This window comes from Carcharhinus amblyrhynchos, chromosome 1 (assembly GCF_965287045.1).
Source record: "Carcharhinus amblyrhynchos chromosome 1, sCarAmb.v2.hapA, whole genome shotgun sequence".
In the NCBI taxonomy this organism is placed as follows: Eukaryota; Metazoa; Chordata; class Chondrichthyes; order Carcharhiniformes; family Carcharhinidae; genus Carcharhinus; species Carcharhinus amblyrhynchos.
This window is the reverse complement of record NC_137324.1, coordinates 5,308,684-5,334,036: the sequence shown is the minus strand read 5'-3', so window position 1 is coordinate 5,334,036 and position 25,353 is coordinate 5,308,684. Positions and strand designations below refer to the sequence as shown.

Genomic DNA, 25,353 nt, shown 5'->3' with positions numbered 1-25,353 from the left:
CACCCTTGTACAGACACCCTGGCACTGACACCCTGGCACTGACACCCTGGCACTGACACCCTGGCACAGACACCCTGGTACAGACGCCCTGGCACTGACACCCTGGTACTGACACCTTGGTACTGACACCCTGGCACTGACACCCTGGCACTGACACCCTGGCACTGACACCGTGGTACAGAACAAAGAACAACACAGCACGGGAAACAGGCCCTTTGGCCCAACAAGCCCGCGCCGCCATTTCAACAGTGTGAGTTCCCTCTTCCACCCATGACCCATGTCTACGCTTATGACACTCCACATTGGAAACCAGATTGAGGGGAGACTAATTTAGAGACAATTTATTACCTCCAATCAGCCTAAGAGCACATCTTTGAGTTGTGGGAGGAAACCGGAGCACCCGGAGAAAACCCACGCAAGCGCGGAGAGAATGCGCAAACTCCCACAGACACCGGCCCAAATCCATGTATCTGCACAGCAATCAGTGATAGTCACTGAGCTGTTGTGTTGCCCAGCATCTGGTCCAGTTTAAGCACACACAAATGACGTGAAATACTAGACTATTCTCGAAACATCCAAGAGCAGCCCTCAGACAACCCATCACGTGTATGCCCCTTGTTGGACAACAAGGTGGACCAAATCACCTGTGGATTAAAAGAGAAAAACATCGATAACGTGCACATCTTATGCAAACATTCAAGGGAGTCTCCAGAAGCTCAAAAGTAAAACAAGTGAGCCAGAAAATTTATTGGAAGGTCCGTAGGAATCACTTGATTACCAGGGACGTCCCAAGGCTCCTGAACCTTATTTAAAACAATCTCCTATATCCCTCCATCTCCAACCCACTCATGTGCCTATCTAAGTTACTCTTAAACAACTCCAGCGTGCCTGCCTCCACCACCTTGCTTGGCAGAGCATTCCATACCCCCACTACCCTCCGTGTGAAAAATCTCCCTCTAATATCCGTGTTATACCTCGCCCCCCTCACCCTAAGCCCGTGGCCCCTCATAATGTGTGTTTCCAACCTAGGATAAAGCTTACCACTGTTTACTCCATCTATACCCTTCATAATCTTATATACCTCTATTAGATCTCCCCTCAGTATCCGTCTTTCAAGAGAAAACAGCCCCAATTTGCCCAATCTTTCCTCATAACCCAGTCCTTCCATACCAGGCAACATCCTGGTAAACCTCCTCTGCATTCTCTCCAGAGTCTCCACGTCCTTCCGGTAGTAAGGTGACCAGAACTGGACGCAGTACTCCAAATGCAGCCTAACCAACGTTCTATACAACTGCAACATTAGACGCCAGCTCTTGTACTCTATACCCCTTCCTATAAAGGCTAACATACCATAAGCTTTCTTCACAACCTTCTCCACCTGTACTGCCACCTTCAAAGACTTGTGCACTTCCACCCCCAGGTCCCTCTGCGTTTCTGTACTCTTAATAGGTCTATCCTTTATCATATAACTCCCCCCTACATTATTTCTCCCAAAATGCATCACCTCGCACTTATCAGGATTAAATTCCATTTGCCATTTATCTGCCCAATATACCAGCCTATCTATATCCTGTTGTATTGCCAGACACTGCTCCTCACTGCCCGCCAATCCAGCCACCTTAGTGTCATCTGCAAATTTGCTGATCACACCACTTACTCCCTCTTCCAAGTCATTCATGTATATTACAAATAGAAGAGGTCCCAGTACTGAGCCCTGAGGCAGACCACTAGTGACAGACCTCCAGCTAGAAATGGACCCTTCCACTACTACTCTCTGTCTCCTGTTACCTAGCCAGTTCTCAATCCATTTAGCCACCTGTCCTTGTATCCCATGAGCCTTAACCTTTTCTACCAACCTACCATGAGGGACTTTGTCAAATGCCTTAGTGAAATCCATATAGATGACATCAACGGCTCACCCATCGTCAACCATTTTTGTCACCTCCTCGAAAAATTCTACCAGATTCATAAGGCAAGACTTCCCCTTTACAAAGCCATGCTGCGTATCCCGAATTAGATCGCAGCTCTCTAAATGCGCATACATCCTATCTCCAACAACTTGCCTACCACTGATGTCAAACTCACCGGCCTATAATTACCAGGGTTATTCCCTACTACTCTTTTTAAACAGCGGTACTACATTCGCTATCCTCCAGTCCTCTGGGACCTCATCTGTGTCCAAAGAAGAGACAAAGATTTGCGTCAGAGGCCCAGCAATTTCATCTCTCACCTCCCTAAGCAGCCCGGGATAAATGCCATCAGGCTCCGGAGATTTATCAGCTTTAATGCTACCTAAAAGCCCTAACTCTTCCTCCCTCATAATGGATAATTCCTTCAATTGGTCTACAGCTCCCTCCAAGACAGTACTGGACATCAAGCCCCTCTCCTTTGTGAATACCGAAGCAAAGTATTCATTCAGGATCTCCCCCATTCCCTCAGACTCTAAGCACAATTCCCCTCCTCTATCCCTAAGAGGACAGATTTTTTCTCTAACCACCCTTTTCTTCCTGACATAGGAGTAAAATGCCTTTGGATTTTCCTTAATCCTGTCTGCCAAAGCCATTTCATGCCCCCTTTTTGCCCTTCTAACTCCCCGTTTGAGATCCCTCCTACTCTCTCTGTATTCCTCCAATGCTCTCTCCGTTCCCAGTTGCTTAGACCTGACATATGCCTTGTTTCTTCCTGACCAAGTCCTCAATATCCCTAGTAATTCACGGCTCTCTAATCCTACCTTTCCCATCCCTTCTCTTAACCAGCACATGTCTTTCCTGCACCCTTTTCAGCTTTCCATTGAAAGACTCCCACATGCCGAACGTGGACTTGCCCTCAAACAGCCTATCCCAGTCTGTATCCCTAAGATCCTGCCTAATCCGGTTGTAGCTAGCCTTCCCCCAATTTAGCACCCTCCCCTTAGGACAGCACTCATCTTTTTCCATTCGTATCCTAAAGTAGACAGAGTTGTGGTCACTATTAGCCACATGTTCACCTACTGCAACCTCAACCACCTGACTTGGCTCATTGCCCAGAACTAAATCCAGTATAGCCCCCCTCTCTAGTCGGGCTATCTACATACTGCTCCAAGGACCCTTCCAGTACACATCTTACGAATTCCTCCCCGTCCGAACCCCCAGCTCTAGGCACCTTCCAATCCACACCAAGGAGATTAAAATCTCCCACTACAACAACCCTATTCTTTCTGCACCTATCCAAAATGTCTTTACATATGCCTTCTTCCACTGCCTGCGGGCTGGTTGGGTGGTCTATTCCACATCCCCCCCCGCCCAGTATAGTAATTGCTCCCTTCCTATTCCTGAACTCCACCCACAGCGACTCATTTCCTGACTCCTCTAAATTATCCTCCCTCTGCACCGCTGTGATCTGCTCCCTAACTAACAACGTCACTCCTCCACCTCTTTTTGACCCTCTCCTGTCATGCCTAAAACACTTATACCCAGGAATATTTAGCTGCCAGTGCTGCCCTTCCTTTAACCACGTCTCTGTCACTGCCACCACATCTAAATTCCTCGCGAACATTAAGGCCTTAAGCTCATCCATTTTACCTGTCACGCTCCTTGCATTAAAACAGACGCACTCCAGACCTCCAAGCCCACTTGGATCCTCCTTCTCCTGGAGAATTTTCCTCTCATCCAAACTTACCCTGTCACCCAACTCGCTCCCAATCCCAGTGCCTACTGAGCTATCGGTCTCATCCCCACCCCGCCCCTCCATATTAGTTTAAACCCTGCCGAAACACTCCATCTAACCTCCCAGCTAAGACATTTGTGTCCTTCCCATTTAAATGTTCCCCATCCCTCCTGTACAGGTGCCCTTCCCTCACAAAGACTTCCCAATGATCTACAAATGTAAAACCCTCTGCCTTGCACCAATCCCTCAGCCATGCATTCAGCTGTAGGATCTCATTATTCTTAGCCCCGCTACTACTGGGCACTGGCAGCAGCCCAGAGATCGCCACCCTGGAGGCCCTGCACTTCAGCCTGGCTCCCAACTCCCTGAACTGCCTACGTATATCCCCCCTGCTCTTCCTTCCTACGTCTTTCTCTCCTATATGTACAATTACATCAGCCTGGATCCCTTCGCCCTACAAAATTCTCTCTACCCTCTCCGAAACATCCTATACCCCTGCTCCAGGGAGGCAGACTACCATCCTGGAGTCCCACTTGTGCCCACAGAACCGCCTAGCTATTCCTTTAACCCTCCCATCCCCCACCACTATCTCACATCCAGCCCCCTTCCTTCCCTCTGAGGCATTCTGGTCTTCCTCCCTTGCCCTTTCTACCCCAGTTGTTGCCTTACTCTTGATATTTTGGGGGACTACCGCTGGGGTAGCCTTTGGACCATTACCCTCTTCTTCTTTTTCCCCTTCCTAACGGTAACCCACCTGTCACCACCACCACCAACGCACCCCATCCCCCCCGCCCCCCCCCCCACCGCCCCCCCCGCCCCCAGCTCTGGGGTCTCCACTTGACGGTAGTTCCTATCCATTATTGCCTCATTCTCCCTGACTAAAAATACATCCTCAAGACGCAGCTCTAATTGCCTGACCCGGGCCCTCAGTCTCGCAGCTCCAGACACGATGCAGATGTGGACTTTCGGGAGACGTGTTGTCTCCAGGAACTCCCACATATGACACCTAATGCAGCTGAAGCGTCTCCCCATGGACCCTGCCATTTACCTGACCAGCTTTTGAGTTCTGAACACAGAAATGGAACACAGGAAAGATGGAACCAGTAACTCACCGTGCCTACACCGTGCCTAAGCCCAGTGAGCCAAAGCCCTTACAGCTCTCACTCTGCTCCCAGCTCACTCCGCTGCCCACTCCCAACACTGCCCACTGTCTACTGTGGCCTTCTTTTTATACTCCCACGCTCCCTTCCCGCCTAACTTCCACTACGGTAAGAAAAAACACACAAAAAACTCCGCGAACCGGCAGTAGAGAAAACAAAAACTCAAACATAGAACATAGAACACTACAGCGCAGAACAGGCCCTTCGGCCCACGATGTTGCGCCGACCAGTTAAAAAACAATGACCCTCCAACCTAAACCAATCCCTTTCCATCCATAAACCTATCCACAGATCTCTTAAACGCCCCCAAACTAGGCGCATTTACAACTGCAGCAGGCAGGGCATTCCAATCCCTCACCACCCTCTGGGTAAAGAACCTACCCCTGACATCCGTCCTATAACTACCCCCCCTTAATTTAAAGCCAAGCCCCCTCGTGCTAGCTTTCTCCATCCGAGGAAAAAGGCTATCACTATCCACCCTATCTAAACCTCTAATCATCTTATATGTTTCAATAAGATCCCCTCTTAGCCGCCTTCTTTCTAACAAAAACAACCTCAAATCCCTCAGTCTCTCCTCATAGGCCCTCCCCTCCATACCAGGCAATATCCTGGTAAACCTCCTCTGCACCCTCTCCAAAGCCTCCACATCCTTCCTATAATGTGGGGACCAGAACTGCACACAATACTCCAAGTGCGGCCGCACCAGAGTTTTGTACAGTTGCAACATGACGCTGCGGCTCCTAAATTCAATCCCCCTACCAATAAACGCCAAGACACCGTATGCCTTCCTAACAACCCTATCTACTTGATTCCCAACTTTCAGGGATCTATGTACACATACACCTAGATCCCTCTGTTCATCCACACTATTCAGAGTCCTCCCGTTAGCCCTATACTCGACACATCTGTTATTCCTGCCAAAGTGAATTACCTCACACTTCTCCGCATTAAACTCCATCCGCCACTTCTCGGCCCAGCTCTGCAACTTGTCTAAGTCTCCCTGTAAACTATGACACCCTTCCTCACTATCTACCATACCTCCGACTTTGGTGTCATCAGCAAATTTACTAATCCACCCAACTATACCCTCATCCAGATCATTAATAAAAATTACAAACAGCAGTGGCCCCAAAACAGATCCCTGAGGCACACCACTCGTAACTGAACTCCATGACGAATATTTACCATCAACCACCACCCTCTGTCTCCTATCTGCTAGCCAATTCCTGATCCAATTACCTAGATTACCCCCAATCCCATACATCTGCATTTTCTGCAGAAGACGGAAATTAACCACTCACCACAGCCACCAGCACTTTCCAAGTACACTGCTCCGGAGAACAATGAAGTGGATCCTCGGGTGAGTACCTGATTTATACTCCCGCACTCCCTTCCCGACTGCCCCCGCACCTAACTTCCTGGTACCCTGGTACTGACACCCTGGCACTGACACCCTGGCACTGACCCTGGCACTGACACCCTGGTACTGACACCCTGGCACTGACCCTGGCACTGACACCCTGGCACTGACCCTGGCACTGACACCCTGGTACTGACACCCTGGCACTGACACCCTGGTACAGACACCCTGGCACTGACACCCTGATACAGACACTATATTGTCAGGGTGGGACTGCCAAAGGGTGGGGCCTAAAGGGGCAGATCCGGATGGGGGGGTGGTGGTGTCTCTCTTGTGGGTAGGGTGGGGTTGAGGATTCTGAATGTGTGGAGTTCGGGTCACCCTAATACCTGTGTAGTACCAGGGTGTCAGGCTGAGCTGTACATATATCGTGGAAGGGGAAGATTCCCCTCAGTATTGAGGGGTGGAGGTTTTCCCTTGGTTTGCTAGGGGTGGATAGGGTGGATAGGGTGGGTGGGGGGGTAACTATATCCATGGGGGTGGGGGGGGGTGGTGTTAGCTATGTCCGTGGGGTGGGGAGGGTAGCTATATCCATGGGGGTGGTGTTAGATATGTCCTTGGGGTAGGAGGGTGTTAGATATGTCCTTGGGGTTAGGGGGGTGTTAGATATGTCCGTGGGGTTGGGGGGGTGTTAGATATGTCCATGGGGTTGGGGGGGTGTTAGATATGTCTGTGGGGTTGGGGGGGGTGTTAGATATGTCCGTGGGGTTGGGGGGGGTGTTAGATATTAAGTGCTATTCGGATTGGCGGTTGGTGACTAGTGGGGTGCCCCAGGGGTCGGTGCTGGGGCCTCAGCTATTTACCATTTATATAGATGATCTGGAGGAGGGAACCGAGTGTAGGGTGTCGAAATTTGCTGATGACACTAAGATTGGGGGAAAGGCAAATTGTGCGGAGGGTGTGGAGAGTCTGCAGAAGGATCTAGATAGGCTGGGCGAATGGGCCAGGAAATGGCAAATGGAATTTAATGTTGGCAAGTGTGAGGTGGTCCACTTTGGTAGGAAGAATGGTAGGAAGGACTATTACTTACGTGGCAAAAAACTGCAGCAGGCGACGGTGCAGAGGGACCTCGGGGTCCTTGTGCATGAGTCGCAAAAACCCAGCCTGCAAGTGCAGCAGGTGGTCAGGAAGGCGAATGGGATGCTGGCCTTCATAGCGAGGGGGATTGAATATAAAAGTAGGGAGGTCTTGCTGCAGCTGTATAGGGCATTGGTGAGGCCGCAGCTGGAGTACTGTGTGCAGTTTTGGGCGCCGCACCTGCGCAAGGATATTTTGGCCCTGGAGGGAGTGCAGAGGAGGTTTACTAGGCTGATACCGGAGTTGAGGGGGTTGAGCTATGAGGAGAGGCTGAATAAACTAGGCTTGTACTCGTTAGAGTTTAGAAGAATGAGGGGAGATCTCATTGAGACGTATAAGATGATGAATGGGATGGATAGGATAGAGGTGGAAAGACTCTTCCCGCTCAAAAAAGACAGTAGGACTAGGGGGCACAGCCTCAAGATAAAGGGGGGGCGGTTTAGAACGGAGTTGAGGAGGAACTTCTTCACTCAAAGGGTGGTGAATCTCTGGAATTCTCTGCCCGTTGAAGTGGTGGAGGCTGCCTCGCTAAATATTTTTAAGAAGCGGGTTGATGGGTTTTTGATAAGAGAGGGGATTAAGGGTTATGGGGAGAGGGCGGGAATGTGGAACTGAGCCACGACAGATCAGCCATGATCTTATTGAATGGCGGGGCAGGCTCGAAGGGCCAGATGGCCTACTCCTGCTCCTATTTCTTATGTTCTTATGTTCTTATATGTCCGTGGGGTTGGGGGGGTGTTAGATATGTCTGTGGGGTTGGGGGGGTGTTAGATATGTCCATGGGGTGGGGGGGTGTTAGATATGTCCATGGAGTTGGGGGGGTGTTAGATATGTCCGTGGGGTTGGGGGGGTGTTAGATATGTCCATGGGGTGGGGGGGTGTTAGATATGTCCATGGGGTTGGGGTGGTGTTAGATATGTCCATGGAGTTGGGGGGGTGTTAGATATGTCTGTGGGGTTGGGGGGGTGTTAGATATGTCCATGGGGTGGGGGGGTGTTAGATATGTCCATGGGGTGGGGGGGTGTTAGATATGTCCATGGGGTGGGGGGGTGTTAGATATGTCTGTGGGGTTGGGGGGTTGTTAGATATGTCTGTGGGGTTGGGGGGGTGTTAGATATGTCCGTGGGGTGGGGGGGGTGATAGATATGTCCATGGGGTGGGGGGGGTGATAGATATGTCCGTGGGGTGGTGGGGGGTGGGGTGGGGGGTGATAGATATGTCCGTGGGGTGGTGGGGGGTGGGGTGGGGTGGGGGGGTGATAGATATGTCCGTGGGGTGGTGGGGGGTGGGGTGGGGGGGTGATAGATATGTCCGTGGGGTGGTGGGGGGTGGGGGGGGGGGGGAGTGTGGGTCGGGGGGGGGGTTGTGGGGGAAGGGGGGCTGTCAGTTAATTTGAGATCTGGGTGCCCTTCAGAAATGGTTTCCCCGATCTTTGCGAAAGCAGGCTGGCCACTGAGTTCCCCACTGAGCACATTATTCCCAAATCCCAGCTGGCTGACACAGCCAGCTCCTGCGGGAATCTCCGTGGTTTTCCTGTCAGTGGCATCACTTCATTTTTAATCCAAAGAATCACGGCTTTCATGTTTTGGGGGGGTGGGGTAATGTTTCTGAACATTAATCCCCTGGGGGACAAATGTTTCATACTTGTTGAAGATGAAGTATTATATATTTATATATGTATATATTTATACGTAGACTTGGCTAATATAAAATTTATATACTTATACACGGTGGCACAGTGGGTTAGCACTGCTGCCTCACAGCACCAGGGATCCTGGTTTGATTCCGGCCTTGGGTCACTGCCTGTGTGGAGACTGCACGTTCTCCCCGTGTCTGTGTGGGTTTCCTCTGGGTGCCCCGGTTTCCTCCCACAGTCCAAAAGATGTTCTGGTTAGGTACGTTGGCCATGCTAGATTCCCCCTCAGTGTACCCGAACAGGCACCAGAGTGTGGTGACGAGAGGATTTTCACAGTAACTTCATTGCAGCGTTAATGTAAACCTACTTGAGACACTAATAAGTAAATCATTTTATTGGTACAATGATTTCAGGGTCAATGTTTTGCAGGTTTAATGTTTCAGCTGGGATTAATATTTCAGGGGTTATAATTCCAGGAGATTGGGACGGAGGAAGGCTGATGGTGAAAGACTTCTTCCCTGACCAAAGAACCTGGAAGTATCGGATGTAATGGCCGGATAACTGGGAGCATGTTACAGACTGAGACAATGTTTCAGCAGGCTGAGAGCTGTCCATCTCTGGAATTCCCTTCTTGTGAGTGCCCTGAAAACACATTGGGTGGAATGTTCCCCAATCACCACCACAGGAATTAGCGGGACAGGACCACACAAAGATCCATTGACCCGCGGCGGAATATTCTAGTCTTAGGGTGAGTTTGATTTTCATTGAGGGTATTGAACACTGAGAGCAACAGATTTCTGGGAAAAAGTGTGGGAAAGAGTTGATGTGGAAGATTCCATGGGTTGATGAAGCAGACTTGAGGGACCATAAGTCATGGCGACAGCTCCATTCCTTCTGTTACTCAGGACTATCGCACCCGTTACACGTGCAGTGCTAAATACAAATACTGTGGCCCTATTAAATATCTAGTATTGAATGTCAGAGTGAACACTCTCCCTTACTGACAGACCTCATACCCAGTCCAGTCCAGTCCAGTTCCAGTCCTCTGAGCAGTCAGGGTCACAGAATCGCAGAATCCTACAGTGCCGAAGAGACGTTTCGGCCCATCGAGTCTGTACTGACACATGAAATGCCCTGACCTGCCTACATAATCGCACTTGCCAGCACTTGGCCCATAGCCCTGAATGTTATGATGTGCCAAGTACTCATCCAGGTACTTTTTAAAGGCTGTGAGGCATCCCGCCTCCACCACCCTCCCAGGCAGCGCATTCCAGACCATCAGCACCCTCTGGGTAAAAAAACCTTTCCTCAAATCACTAAGATTGGTGGCATAGTGGACAGTGAGGAAAGTTATCTCCAATTGCAGCTGGATCTTGATCAATTGGGCCAGTGGGCTGACGAATGGCAGATGGAGTTTAATTGAGGCAAATGTGAGGTGATGCATTTTGATAGATTGAACCAGGGCAGGACTTACTCAGTTAATGATAGGGCGTTGAGGAGAGTTACAGAACAAAGAGATCTAAGGGTACACGTTCATAACTCCATGAAAGTGGAGTCACAGATGAACAGAGTGGTGAAGAAGGCATTCAGCATGCTTGGTTTCATTGGTCAGAACATTGAATACAGGAGTTGGGACGTCTTGTTGAAGTTGTACAAGACCTTGGTAAGGCCACACTTGGAATACTGTGTGCAATTCTGGTCACCTTATTATAGAAAGGATATTATTAAACTAGAAAGGGTACAGAGAAGATTTACTAGGATGCTACCAGGACTTGATGGATTGAGTTATAAACAGAGGCTGGATAGACTGGGACTTTTTTCTCTGGAGCATAGAAAGCTGAGGGGTGATCTTATAGAGGTCTATAAAATAATGAGGGGCACAGATCAGCTCAATAGTCAATATTTTTTCCCAAAGATAGGGGAGTCTAAAGGGCATAGGTTTAAGGTGAGAGGAGAGAGATACAAAAGTGTCCAGAGGGGTAATTTTTTCACACAGAGGATGGTGAGTGTCTGGAACAAACTGCCAGAAGTAGTAGTAGAGGTGGGTACGATTTTGTCTTTTAAAAAGCATTTAGATAATTACATGGGTACGATGGGTACAGAGGGATATGGGCCAATGCAGGCAATTGGGATTAGCTTTAAAATAAAGGCAGCATGGACACGTTGGGTTGAGAGGCCTGTTTCCGTGCTGTAAACCTCTATGATTCTATGACTCTAAATCCCCCCGAAACCTCCCAGCCCTCCCAGTCCTCCGAGCAGTGTTCATACCTGTGTGACGGAGACGGTTACACAGCTCCAGGGTGAACAGCACATTCATTAGTTTGGTGTTGTTGTACATTGCATCCAGCGAGTGTCTTGGCAGATTCTCTCCTTTGAAATGCCTGAAGTCGACCTTCCCACGTTTGTGATTCATCGAAGAGACATTGACAATCCGAGCATTTGGAGAGCACTTCATCAGATCTGAAAATTAGAGGTGAGATTGTAGTGGGTTAACACAGCCTGACTCACACTCCCTGCTGTGAGTGCTGCCAGATGTAAACATCATGTGAACTGCCAGGCTAACGGGCACATCCTTGGAGAAGCCATTTCCAGTGGTCGAAGATGATCTGTACGTCCAATCAGTGGAAGCCCATTCTCTTTACAAAGGCTCCTGGCAGGTTCCCTGGGTGAGAGGGAACTCAGTCATCGCTATCCAGCCTCTGGCTTTCTCCACTTGGTTAACCCTATTAATCAATGGAGAAATAAAGAACAAACAAAGAACAACACAGCACGGGAAACAGGCCCTTCGGCCCAACGAGCCCGCGCCGCCATTTTAACTTTGTGAGTTCCCTCTTCCACCCATGACCCATGTCTACGCTTATGACACTCCACATTGGAAACCAGATTGAGGGGAGACTAATTTACGGACAATTTGTTACACCAATCAGCCTAAGAGCACATCTTTGGGATGTGGGAGGAAACCGGAGCACCCGGAGAAAACCCACGCAAGCCTGGGGAGAATGCGCAAATTCCCACAGACACTGGCCCAAATCCATGTATCTGCACAGCAAACAGTGATAGTCACTGAGCTGTCGTGTTGCCCAGCATCTGGTCCAGTTTAAGCGTACACAAACGACGTGAAATACTAGACTATTCTCGAAACATCCAAGAGCAACCCTCGTACAACCCACCGCGTGTATGCCCCTTGTTGGACAACAAGGCGGACCGAATCGCCTGTGGATTAAAAGAGAAAAACATCGATAACATGCACGTCTTATGCAAACATTCAAGGGAATCCCCAGAAGCTCAAAAGTAAAACAGAAAATATGTTGGAAGGTCCATAGGAATCAATTGATTCCCAGGGATGTCCCAAGGCTCTTGATCCTTACTTAAAACAGTCTCCTATATCCCTCCATCTCTATTCCGCTCATGTGCCTGTCTAAGTATCCCTTAAACAACTCTAGCATGCCTGCCTCCACCACCTTGCTTGGCAGAGCATTCCACACCCCCACTACCCTCTGTGTGAAAAATCTCCCTCTAATATCAGAATTATACCTCACCACCCCCCCCTCACCCTAAGCCCGTGGCCCCTCGTAATATTTGTTTCCAATCTAGGAAAAAGCTTACCACTGTTTACTCTATCTATACCCTTCATAATCTAATACACCTCTATTAGATCTCCCCTCAGTCTCCGTCTTTCTAAGGAAAACAGCCCCAATTTACCCAATGTGAGGACATGTCTGAAGAAAGCATCACTAATGGGTTTAATGCAACCATGGCCATCTGATTAAGAAACACGCCACACATCCCCCCCACTGGGACAAGCTTCTACAGCAGGGGTTGCCTTCAATGGCATCGGGTGTCGCCACAGAGTTAGAGGCGATTTCCAGCCCAGCCATAGAGTCATAGAGGTTTACAGCATGGAAACAGGCCCTTCGATCCTTTCTTTACCACTAAGATTCCCAATTGCCTCCGTTTGCCCCTTGTCCCCCTATATCCATCTTATACCCAGCTAACTATCTAAATGCTTTTCAAAAGACAAAATTGTACCCACCTCTACTACTACCTCTGGCAGCTTGTTCCAGACACTCTTCTGAGTGAAAAAAATTGCCCCTATGGACTCTTTTCCCCTCTCATCTTAAACCTCTGCCCTCTAGTTTTAGACTCCCCTACCTTTGGGAAAAGATATTGACTACCTAGCTGATCTGTGCCCCTCATTATTTTATAGACCTCTATAAGATCACCCCTCAGCCTCCTACGCTCCAGAGAAAAAAGTCCCAGTCTACCCAGCCTCTCCTATAACTCAATCCATCAAGTCCTGGTAGCAACCTAGTAAATCTTTTCTGTACTCTTTCTAGTTTAATAATATCCTTTCTGTAATAGGGTGACCAGAACTGTACACAGTATTCCAAGTGTGGCCTTACCAATGTCTTGTACAACTCCAACAAGACGTCCCAACTCTTACAGATGAAACCAAGTATGCTGAATGCCTTTTTCACCACTCTGTCCACCTGTGACTCCACTTTCAAGGAGCTTTGAACATGTACCCCTAGATCTCTTTGTTCTGTAACTCTCCCCAGTGCCCTGTCATTAACTGAGTAAGTCCTGCCCTGGTTCAGTCTACCAAAATGCATCACCTCGCATTTATCTAAATTAAATTCCATCTGCTATTCGTCAGCCCACTGGCCCAATTGATCAAAGTCCCCTTGCAATCACAGAACATAGAACATAGAAAAACTACAGCACAAACAGGCCATTCGGCCCACAAGTTGCGCCAATCTTATCTCTACCTACTAGGTTTACCTATAACCCTCGGTCTTATTCAATCCCATATACTCATCCAGAAATCTCTTAAAAGACCCTAACGATTTCGCCTCCACCACCACCGATGGCAGCCGATTCCATTCACTCACCACCCTCTGAGTGAAAAATTTACCCCAACATCTCCTCTGTACCTGCCCCCCAGCACCTTAAACCTGTGTCCTCTCATAGCGACCATTTCAGCCATGGGAAAAAGGCTCTGAGATTCCACCCTATCGATACCTCTCAACATTTTATAAACCTCTATCAGGTCACCTGTCATCCTTCGTCTCTCCAAGGAGAAGAGACCTAGCTCCCTCAACCTATCCTCATAAGGCATGCCTCCCAATCCAGGCAACATCCTTGTAAATCTCCTCTGCACCCTTTCAATAGCTTCCACATCTTTCTTGTAATGAGGCGACCAGAACTGTGCACAATACTCCAAGTGGGGTCTGACTAGGGTCTTATAAAGCTGCAGCATTAATCGGAGATAATAAGAACATAAGAAATAGGAGCAGGAGTAGGCCATCTAGCCCCTCGAGCCTGCCCCACCATTCAATAAGATCATGGCTGATCTGTCGTGGCTCAGTTCCACATTCCCGCCCTCTCCCCATAACCCTTAATCCCCTTGCCTATCAAAAACCTATCAACCCGCGTTTTAAAAATATTTAGCGAGGCAGCCTCCACCACTTCAACAGGCAGAGAATTCCAGAGATTCACCATCCTTTGAGCGAAGAAGTTCCTCCTCAACTCCGTTCTAAACCGCCCCCGCTTTATCTTGAGGCTGTGCCCTCTAGTCCTACTGTCCTTTCTGAGCGGGAAGAGCCTCTCCACCTCTATCCTATCAATCCCATTCATCATCTTATATGTCTCAATGAGATCTCCCCTCATTCTTCTAAACTCTAACGAGTACAAGCCTAGTTTATTCAGCCTCTCCTCATAGTTCAACCCCCTCAACTCTGGTATCAGCCTAGTAAACCTCCTCTGCACTCCCTCCAAGGCCAAAATATCCTTGCGTAAGTGCGGCGACCAAAACTGCACACAGTACTCCAGCTGCGGCCTCACCAGTGCCCTGTACAGCTGCAGCAAGACCTCCCTACTTTTATATTCAATCCCCCTCGCTATGAAGGCCAGCATTCCATTCGCCTTCCTGACCACCTGCTGCACCTGCAAGCTGGGTTTTTGCGACTCATGCACAAGGACCCCGAGGTCCCTCTGCACCGTCGCCTGCTGCAGTTTTTTAACCTTCTTCACTCACCACTCTGCCACCAATCTTAATGTCATCTGCAAACTTACTAATCATGTCTCCTATATTCTCATCCAAATCATTAATATAAATGAGAAATAATAGTGGACTCAGCACTGATCCCTGAGGCACATCAATCCCTGAGGCCATTTGACATAATGCTGTCACTGGCCTGCAGCCCTGAACCCCTGACATGTGGAGGTAGTTGGAGTGGTGCCTGCAGACTCTATCTGCTGGGTAATGTGTCTTACATAGAAACTAGAAGCAGGATTCGGCATTTCGAGCCTGCTCCGTCATTCATTTTGATCATAGGTGATCATCAAATTCAATAATCTGACCCCCCCCCCTTCCTCCTATATCCCTTGACCCTTTTAGCCCCAAGAGTTTTATCTAATTATTCTTTAAAATCAGACAACGTTTTAGCCTCAACTACTTTCTCTGGTAATGAATTCCACACATTCACCACCCTCTGGGTGAAGAAATTTTTCCTCACCTAAGTTCTAAAAGTTATCCTCAAACTATGACCCTAGTTCTGGACTCCTCCATTATTGGAGACATTCTTTCTGAATCTACCCTGTCTAATCCTGTTTGAATTTTATAAGTTTCTATGAGATTCCCTCTCACTCTTCTGAGACGTACAGGGATCTGCACCTTGTAAATAAGGATGCTGTAATCCTCTGACAAACCTTCCAGGGAGGAGGAGGGCCTAAAAATCACCTCAGCAAATTTGAAATGCTGCAGAAATCAAAAGAAAATCTGGTACAACCCTGCGCTGACACAGCCACAAACCCACTGCGAGTGGAAGTGTTTGTGTTCTGTGACTTTTTATTTTGGTCTTTGATGAAGAATCAGTTAGAACTTGTTGGCCAATCACACGTCATCCCTGTGTGATGAGTACAAAATCACTCAGTCAACACGATTTTAATTGGCCTTTCAATTGTTAGTGGACAGAGATTCCACTCAACACGATATTGCACAAGGCGATGGCCTAGTAGTATTATTGCAAATTTACCAATCCAGAAACTCAGCTAATATTCTGGGGACTGGGTTCGAATCCCGCCAGAGCAGATGGTGGAATTTTAAGAATCTAATGATGACCATGAAACCATTGTCGGAAAAACCCATCTGGTTCACTGGTGTCCTTTAGGGAAGGAAATCTGCTGTCCTTACCCGGGTCTGGCCTACATGTGACACTGGGGCCATACCATGTGATTGACTCTCAACTGTTCTCAGGCAACTAGGAATGGGCAATAAATGCTGGCCAGCCAGTGACGCTCACGCCCCACGGATGAATAAAAGAGAATGTCAGGGTCCACACCCCACATTATTCTACATTCAGTCAGGATGAGCAGAGTTGACCTCCAGATGTCAGCTATAGACTATATAGCCCACAGTCAGGCCATTCGGCCCATCTTGTGTTTATAAGAACATAAGAACATAAGAAATAGGAGCAGGAGTAGGCCATCTGGCCCTTCGAGCCTGCCCCGCCATTCAATAAGATCATGGCTGATCTGTCGTGGCTCAGTTCCACTTTCCCGCCCTCTCCCCTCTCCTTAATCCCCTCTCTTATCAAAAACCCATCAACCCGCTTCTTGAAAATATTTAGCGAGGCAGCCTCCACCACTTCAACGGGCAGAGAATTCCAGAGATTCACCACCCTTTGAGTGAAGAAGTTCCTCCTCAACTCTGTTCTAAAACGCCCCCCCTTTATCTTGAGGCTGTGCCCCCTAGTCCTACTGTCTTTTTTGAGCGGGAAGAGTCTCTCCGCCTCTATCCTGTCCATCCCATTCATCATCTTATACGTCTCAATGAGATCTCCCCTCATTCTTCTAAACTCTAACGAGTACAAGCCTAGTTTATTCAGCCTCTCATCATAGTTCAATCCCCTCAACTCTGGTATCAGCCTAGTAAACCTCCTCTGCACTCCCTCCAAGGCCAAAATATCCTTGCGCAGGTGCGGCGCCCAAAACTGCACACAGTACTCCAGCTGCGGCCTCAGCAATGCCCTATACAGCTGCAGCAAGACCTCCCTACTTTTATATTCAATCCCCCTCGCTATGAAGGCCAGCATCCCATTCGCCTTCCTGACCACCTGCTGCACCTGCAGGCTGGGTTTTTGCGACTCATGCACAAGGACCCCGAGGTCCCTCTGCACCGTCGCCTGCTGCAGTTTTTCTCTTTCCACTGTAATTAAAGCTCAACAATCAAACATGTGCCTCTGTTCCTTTCTCCTTTGTGTACTTACTTTGCTTCCCCTGAACAATTTCTCTGCTATTCGACTACCTGTGTGAGCAAGTTCCTCGATCTCTCCACTCACTGGCTAAAGAGTGCTTCCTCTGTCCCATCAAACTCTCATTCTCTTAAAGATCCCTCGTGGTGAGTTCCAGTCTGTCGAGCCTCGCCCTGGTGAATCTAACTCCCAGTTCTGTTAACATCTTTGCAAATCCAATGGCTCAAATCCCTTTTATCATTTGGAAAATATTAAAAGGTAATAAGTGGGAGAGAGAACCATTGAACCTCTTGAAGCTGCTCTACCATTTCATACAATCATAGCTGATTCTCGATATCAAATCCACTTTCTACCTGATCCCCAGGCACCCATCACTCCCTGCGTGAAAAACCTCCCCCCATACATCTCCCTTAAACTTTCCTCCTCTCACCTTGAACCTGTTCCCCCTTGGGAGAAAACCTCTGACTATCCACCCTGTCGCTATCTCTCATCATTTTGTAAACCTCTATCAAGTCTCCCCTCAGCCTCCATCTCTCCAGTAAAAACAATCCTAGTTTCCTCAACCTCTCCTCACAGCCAACACCTTCTCATTGGGGGGTCATCAGCCCCAGTGAAGGAGGAATCCTGACTCCAGTGAGGGGTCAACAAATCCAGGGAAAGTCCCTTCAAGATTTTCTATGTTTGAATAAGATCGGCTCTCATTCTTCTAAACACCAATGGACACAGGTCCAGCCTCTCCAACCCGTCGTCAGAAGATAAACCTCCCCCCCGCCCCCAATTCCTCCAATACCCCAGAACTCAATTGGCTAAACTATCTCTGAGTGACTCCTTCAGCAAAAATGAACTTGATGCATGTGGTAAGGCCACACTTGGTATTCTGGTCACCCTATTATAGAAAGGATATTATTCAACTAGAAAGAGTGCAGAAAAGATTTACTCAGAGGCTACTGGGACTTGATGGTTTGAGTTATAAGGAGAGGCTGGATAGACTGGGACTTTTTCCTTCGGAGAGTAGGAGGCTGAGGGGTGATCTTATAGAGGCCTATAAAATAATGAGGGGCACAGATCAGCTCGATAGTCAATATCTTTTCCCAGAGGTAGGTGAGTCTCAAACTCGAGGGCACAGGTTTAAGGTGAGAGGGGAGAGATACAAAAGTGTCCACAGGGGCAATTTTTTCACACAGAGTAGTAGAGGCGGGTACAATTTTGTTTTTTAAAAAGCATTTAGACAATTACATGGATAAGATGGGTATAGAGGGATATGGGGGACAAATACAGGCAATTGGGATTAGCTTAAGGGTTTAAAAAAAAGGACAGCATGGACAAGTTGGGCTGAAGGGCCTGTTTCCATGCTGTAAACCTCTATGACTCCATGGTTTGATTTTTCTGCACCTGTTAAACTGTGTGAGTTGCAGAAACGAGTGAAACACTCACCCAGCAGCAGGTTTGTTAGGAGGAATGGGCCCAGGTAGTTTGTGGCAATTGTCAGTTCCAGCCCCTCGGGAGTGGTTGTGAGCTGTAACCCTGAGAGAGAAGAAAGCCAGAAACAATTAATCCAAACCGAGAACAACTCACCATCACACAATCCCTTCAGTTCACTCCCTGGAAACACACTGCACTGAGATTTCATTGCTGTTTCCAGCCTGAGATCCGACTGGGAACAGGGTGGGAGTGAGTCCCGGAGAGCAGGATCAGTCTGGGAACACAATTCCAGAGAGCAGGATCAGTCTGGGAACACAATTCCAGACAGCAGGATCAGCCTAGAAACAGAATTCCAGAGAGCAGGATCAGACTGGGAACAGAATTCCAGAGAGCAGGATCGGACTGGGAACAGAATTCCAGAGAGCAGGATCGGACTGGGAACAGAATTCCAGAGAGCAGGATTAGACTGGGAACAGAATTCCAGAGAGCAGGATTAGACTGGGAACAGAATTCCAGAGAGCAGGATCAGACTGGGAACACAGACAAGTCTTCACATTGCCTCAGGGATCAGTGTTGGGATCGCAATTGTTTATGATTTAGATGATTTGGAGTTGGGGACCAAGTGTAGTGTGTCAAAATTCGCAGATGACACTAAGATGAGTGGCAGAGCAAAGTGTGCAGAGGACACTGAAAGTCTGCAAAGAGATGTAGATATTCTGAGTGGGTGAGGGTCTGGCAGATGGAGTACAATGTTGGTAGATGTGAGGTCATCCATTTTGGTTGGAACAACAGCAAAATGGACTATTATTTAAATAGTAAAAATTGCAGCATGCTGCTGTGCAGAGGGACCTGGGTGTCCTTGTGCAGGAATCTCAAGGAGTTGGTTTGCAGGTACAGCGGGTAATGAAGAAGGCAAATGGAATTTTGTCCTTCATTGCTAGAGGGATGAAGTTTAAGAACAGTGAGGTTATGTTGCAGCTGTATAAGGTGCTGCTAAGGCCACAGTTTTGGTCTCCTTACTTGAGAAAGGATATACTGGCACTGGAGGGGGTGCAGAGGAGATTCACTAGGATGATTCCAGAGTTGAGAGGGTTGGCTTACGAGGAGAGACTGAGTAGACTGGGGCTATTCACATTGGAATTCAGAAGAATGAGGGGAGATCTTATAGAAACAGATAAGATTATGAAGGGAAGAGATAAGATAGAAGCAGGAACATTGTTTCCACTGGGGGTTGAAACTAGAACTAGGGGGCATAGCCTCAAAATAAAGGGAGCAGATTTAGGACTGAGTTGAGGAGAAACTTCTTCACACAAAGGGTTGTGAATCTGTGGAATTCCCTGCCCAGTGAAGCAGTTGAGGCTCCCTCACTGAATGTTTTTAAGGCAAGGACAGATAAATTCCTGAATAAAGGAATTAAGGGTTATGGTGAGCGGGTGGGTAAGGGGAGCTGAGTCCACAAAAAGATCAGCCATGATCTTATTGAGTGGTGGGGCAGGCTCGAGGGGCCCGTTGGCCTACTCCTGCTCCTGGTTCTTATGTTCTTATGTTTACCTGAGGCGCCTGCATTATTTACAAGAATATCCAGTCGTTTCTCCTCCTTCTTAATCTGCTCGCTGAACCTCCGAACCGACTCCATGGAGCTGGTGTTCACAATGCGGAGGTGAACATTATTGTTCCCTGTCCTGCGGCGGATCTCTTGCTCTGCTCTCCCTCCTCGTTCCAAACTCTGGCAAGCCAGGATCACACGGGCATTTCTCTGGGCAAAGTCCTGAGCAATGTACCTCCCAATACCTGGGCACCGAGAGAATAAAAAGGTTCATGCCAACAGAACAATGATTGTTTTTGCTACGATTTTCCTTCAGGGCATTGGATCAACATTTGAACAACAGTAGGCTACCGGGAGTGGGATGAACTGGATTGTACTGTAAAAGAGCTAGCACTGAATGGATGGGCCACATGGCCTCTTTCTGTGCTTCATGAGTTGATGATTCTTGGCGGGGAGAATCTTTTGGACATTCCGTCTCCCCACATTCTCTAACAATATCCTGGGTAAACATACAATGGTAAACTACCTCCTCTCGACCCCTGGCCGCACTCTTCAACATGTTTAATCACAAGTTTCTGTTTTAAACAATTCCATTGCTATTCAGCTGGGTGAGTCTTCGCTCTCCTGCTTTCACCCTTACCTGTCACACTGCAGCTAGGGGATACTGTGTTAGACAGACTTTCCCAATCTCCAGCAACTGTACAGGGCACTGGTGAGGCCGCAGCTGGAGTACTGTGTGCAGTTTTGGTCGCCACACTTGCGCAAGGATATATTGGCCTTGGAGGGAGTGCAGAGGAGGTTCACTAGGCTGATACTGGAGATGAGGGGGTTGGACTATAAAGAGAGACTAAATAGACTGGGTCTGTACTCGTTGGAGTTTAGAAGGCTGAGGGGGGATCTTATAGAGACGTATAAGATAACGAAGGGGATGGATAGGGTAGAGGTAGAGAGATTCTTCCCATTCAGAAAGGATAGCAGGACTAGAGGGCACAGCCTCAAGATAAGGGGGTGGGCAGTTTAGAACGGAGTTGAGGAGGAACTTCTTCACTCAAAGGGTGGTGAATCTCTGGAATTCTCTGCCCATTGAACTGGTGGAGGCTACCTCGCTGAATATATTTAAGTCACGGGTAGATAGGTTTCTGATAGACAAGGGGATTAAGGGTTATGGGGAGAAAGCGGGAAAGTGGAACTGAGCTACTACAGATCAGCCATGATCTTATTGAATGGCGGGGCAGGCTCGAAGGGCTAGATGGCCTACTCCTACTCCTATTTCTTATGTTCTCTCCGACACACCCTGTCCACCTCTCCCCCCACCCACCCTCATCCCCAATTAGACTCTACAGGCGTGTGAAGAGAAAGAGAGAAAAAAAGTGCTGCCAGAACCAGCGATGGAGCTTTGGTTTAACGCTGCATCGGAGCTCCTCCTCCAGCGCAGCAGTCCCTCTGCACTCCACGGAAAGTCAGCCTGGATTTATCGGGCTGAGATCCTGGAGTTGGGATTGAACTAAGAGCTCAGAATCAGGAAGGGACAGCATTACTGACTGAGCAAGGATGAGATAAGCTCTTACCCGTGTTAGCTCCAGTGACAATGGCTGTCTTGCCAGTGAGATCCACCGGACAGTCCCTCGGTCTCCACTGTGCTCTGCTTTGCAACCTGACAATGAGAAACAAGACAACTGAGACTGTGAACCAAACAGGGTGAGAGGCCAGGGAGAAAAGTGGGGAGAAGATCAGAAACATGTCCGTCAGAGACAGATCCATGAATGCAGCTGAAAGGGACAGTGCAGAGTCCAAATGATCACACAGTTGGAAATGTTTTCTCAACGTTTAGCTGTTAACATGCTACTTGCTACTATTTTTGGTTTCATGGAGTTTGAATAAAGTGAGTTGGCCAGGCAAAGTAGTAAGGTCATGAAATTGCAAATTATTCAGAGCCTCCTCTGAAAGCTATTCTGATTGGTGGTTGGTGACTAGTGGAGTGCCGCAGGGATCGGTGCTGGGGCCTCAACTATTTACCATTTACATAGATGATCTGGAAGAGGGGGTTGAGTGTAGGGTATGGAAATTTGCTGATGACACAAAGATAAGTGGAAAAGCAAATTGTGCGGACGGTGTGGAAAATCTGCAGAGAGATCTGGATAGGCTGAGCGAGTGGGCAAGGATCTGGCAGATGGAGTACAATATTAGCAAGTGTGAGGTTATCCACTTTGGCAGGAATAATAGTAGGAGGGATTACTATTTCAAGGGCGAATAGCTGCAGCATGCTACGGTGCAAAGGGACCTGGGCGAGCCCCCAATTGTGAGAAACACAGCTCACAGTTAAACAATTTAGTCAAGTCAAGTTCTGAAGGAGCAAGATTTTATTTGACGTTCTTGCAAGACCGGGTGTCTAGCGAAATAGGCACACCTCACATAGATTTGCAGCACATTTTATACCTTTTTTACAAGCATTGTGATGGCTTTGCAATGTGATGTTCTCTCCTAATTGGTGGTCCCTGTCCCATCTATGTGTTGACATTCTCCTATTGGCTCAAGGTGCCCTAAGTTCCTATCACCTCTACTCCCCATCTAACAATGTCTCCTGTTATCACAAGAGTGCATTAGCAAACTCATCCATCTTATCCAATACTGTTACATGTCCAGTTCAGATTGGCAGTAATCAATCCTTTGCCAACTTAATCACTGCTGTCCCGAATATCTCAGTGACCCCTTCCCCCTTTTATGCTTAGTTGTATAAACAACACATCTTGCAGACCATTTGCTTTTTATAACGTGGGCCTCTTACATTCCTGCAGGATGTGGTGTATGCTTCACTGCACATCACATCTCTGATGTTATCTCTACATTACAGGCAGTCTTTTTATTATCCCTAATTATTGCTGTGTTAGCAGCATCGAACCTTATGTCCTATGTTTGTGACTAAACTCACAGTTGTTTCCATAAAGTGGGTTATCAATATGCCTAACTATATCCAATCTATTTAACTTTAAGCTATTTCTCCATGCTCTACAAATATATGTGTTAACAACATCTTTACCTATTGCTCACAATTCCCCCCTTTTCTTTTTAATTTGTTGTTGACACATCCATCCATCCTCACATTTCAAATTCCTGGAGCATTTGCTATTTTATTTACTTCATCATCCAGTTCATTTCCAATTTTCAATAAATTCATTCTCTCTCCATGATCTACCGTAGACATTTTCTTTGTTAGTGTTGTTTCAATAAGCCTTTGGACCAGTCCCCTTACACAGGGGATTATGCAACATCCCACGGTTATCAATATTCCTGCCATTATTATTAAGGAACATAGAACATAGAACATAGAACACTACAGCACAAACAGGCCCTTCGGCCCACAAGTTGCGCCGATCACATCATCACCTACCAACCTACAGACCTATCTATAACCCTCAATCTCATTAAACCCCATATACTCATCCAGGAGTCTTTTAAAAGACCCCAGCGAGTTCGCCTCCACCACCACTGACGGCAGCCGATTCCATTCACTCACCACCCTCTGAGTGAAAAACTTACCCCTAACATCACTTCTGAACCTCCCTGCCCGCACCTTAAATCTGTGTCCTCTCGTAGCGACCATTTCAACCCGGGGAAATAGCCTCTGAGAGTCCACCCTATCTATTCCTCTCAACATTTTGTAAACTTCTATCAGGTCGCCTCTCAACCTTCGTCTCTCCAGGGAAAAGAGTCCCAGCTCCCTCAACCTAACTTCATAAGGCATGCCTCCCAGTCCAGGCAACATCCTTGTAAATCTCCTCTGTACCCTTTCAATAGCTTCTACATCTTTCCTATAGTGAGGCGACCAGAACTGCACACAATACTCTAAATGAGGCCTGACAAGGGTCTTATAAAGTTCCAGCATTACCTCCCGACTCCTAAACTCAATCCCTCGATTAATGAAGGCCAGTACACCATACGCCTTCTTGACCACCTCCTCCACCTGCGAGGCCGATTTAAGAGTCCTGTGGACCCGGACCCCAAGATCCTTCTGCTCCTCAACACTACTCAGACTTCTGCCCTTGATAGTGTACTCGTTCATCCCGTTGGTTCTGCCAAAATGGACGACTACACATTTATCCGCGTTGAAGTCCATCTGCCACTTCTCCGCCCAGTCCTGCATCCTATCTATGTCCTGCTGCAACTTTTGCCATCCTTCCAGATCATCCACAACACCACCGACCTTCGTGTCATCAGCGAACTTACTTACCCATCCCTCCACTTCCTCATCCAGGTCATTTATGAAAATGACAAACAACAAGGGTCCCAGAACAGATCCTTGAGGCACTCCGCTGGTGACTGACCTCCATTCAGAAAAAGCCCCATCCACAACCACTCTCTGCCTTCTGCAGGCAAGCCAGTTCTGGATCCACAAGGCCAAAGGCCCTTGGATCCCATGCCCTCTCACCTTCTCAAGAAGTCTTGCATGGGGGACCTTATCAAACGCCTTGCTGAAGTCCATGTACACTACGTCCACGGCACTTCCTTCGTCAATGTGTTCAGTCACATTATCGAAGAACTCAACTAGGCTCGTAAGGCACGACCTGCCCTTGACAAATCCATGCTGACTATTCCTGATCATGTCAAACCTCTCCAAATGTTCGTAAATCTTGTCCCTCAGAAGCCTCTCCATCAGCTTACCAACCACTGAGGTCAGACTCACCGGTCGGTAATTTCCCGGGCTATCTCTGTTCCCTTTCTTGAAAATAGGAACTACATCCGCAATCCTCCAATCCTCTGGAACCTCTCCCGTCTCCATTGACGACGCAAAGATCATCGCCAGGGGCTCTGCAATCTCTTCCCTCGCCTCCCACAGTATCCTGGGGTACATCCCATCTGGTCCCGGCGACTTATCTACCTTGATAGAATTCAAAAGTTCCAACACATCCTCCTCCTTAATGTTCACGTACTCAATCCTTTCCTTCTGCTGCAAATCCATAACAAAATCTCCCAGATCGGCTTCCACCGTGAATACTGAGGCGAAGTACTCGTTAAGCACCTCCGCCATTTCTTCTGGTTCCACACAAACCTTTCCCCCCTCACCTTTTATAGGTCCTATCCCTTCTCTTCTTATCCTTTTACTTTTCACATATTTATAGAAGGCCTTGGGATTCTCCTTAATCTTACCCGCCAAGGTCTTCTCATGACCCCTTCTGGCTCTCCTAATTTCCCTT

General features: G+C 48.0%; 1 protein-coding gene across 1 annotated transcript in view; it reads right to left on the bottom strand.

Moving 5' to 3' along the window:
• The window catches only part of LOC145348798 (retinol dehydrogenase 11-like), a 36,886-nt gene extending 14,914 nt beyond the window's left edge, over positions 1 to 21,972 (bottom strand). The window contains exons 1-4 of the mRNA XM_080196866.1: positions 21,730 to 21,972; positions 20,167 to 20,406; positions 18,628 to 18,717; positions 11,207 to 11,398 (exon numbers count right to left, since the gene is read on the bottom strand). Of these exons, the coding sequence (XP_080052992.1) occupies positions 11,207 to 11,398; positions 18,628 to 18,717; positions 20,167 to 20,406; positions 21,730 to 21,922 (715 nt within the window). The 5' untranslated portion in view covers positions 21,923 to 21,972. The remainder of the gene's footprint in view (positions 1 to 11,206; positions 11,399 to 18,627; positions 18,718 to 20,166; positions 20,407 to 21,729) is intronic.
• Between the last annotated feature and the right edge of the window lie 3,381 nt (positions 21,973 to 25,353).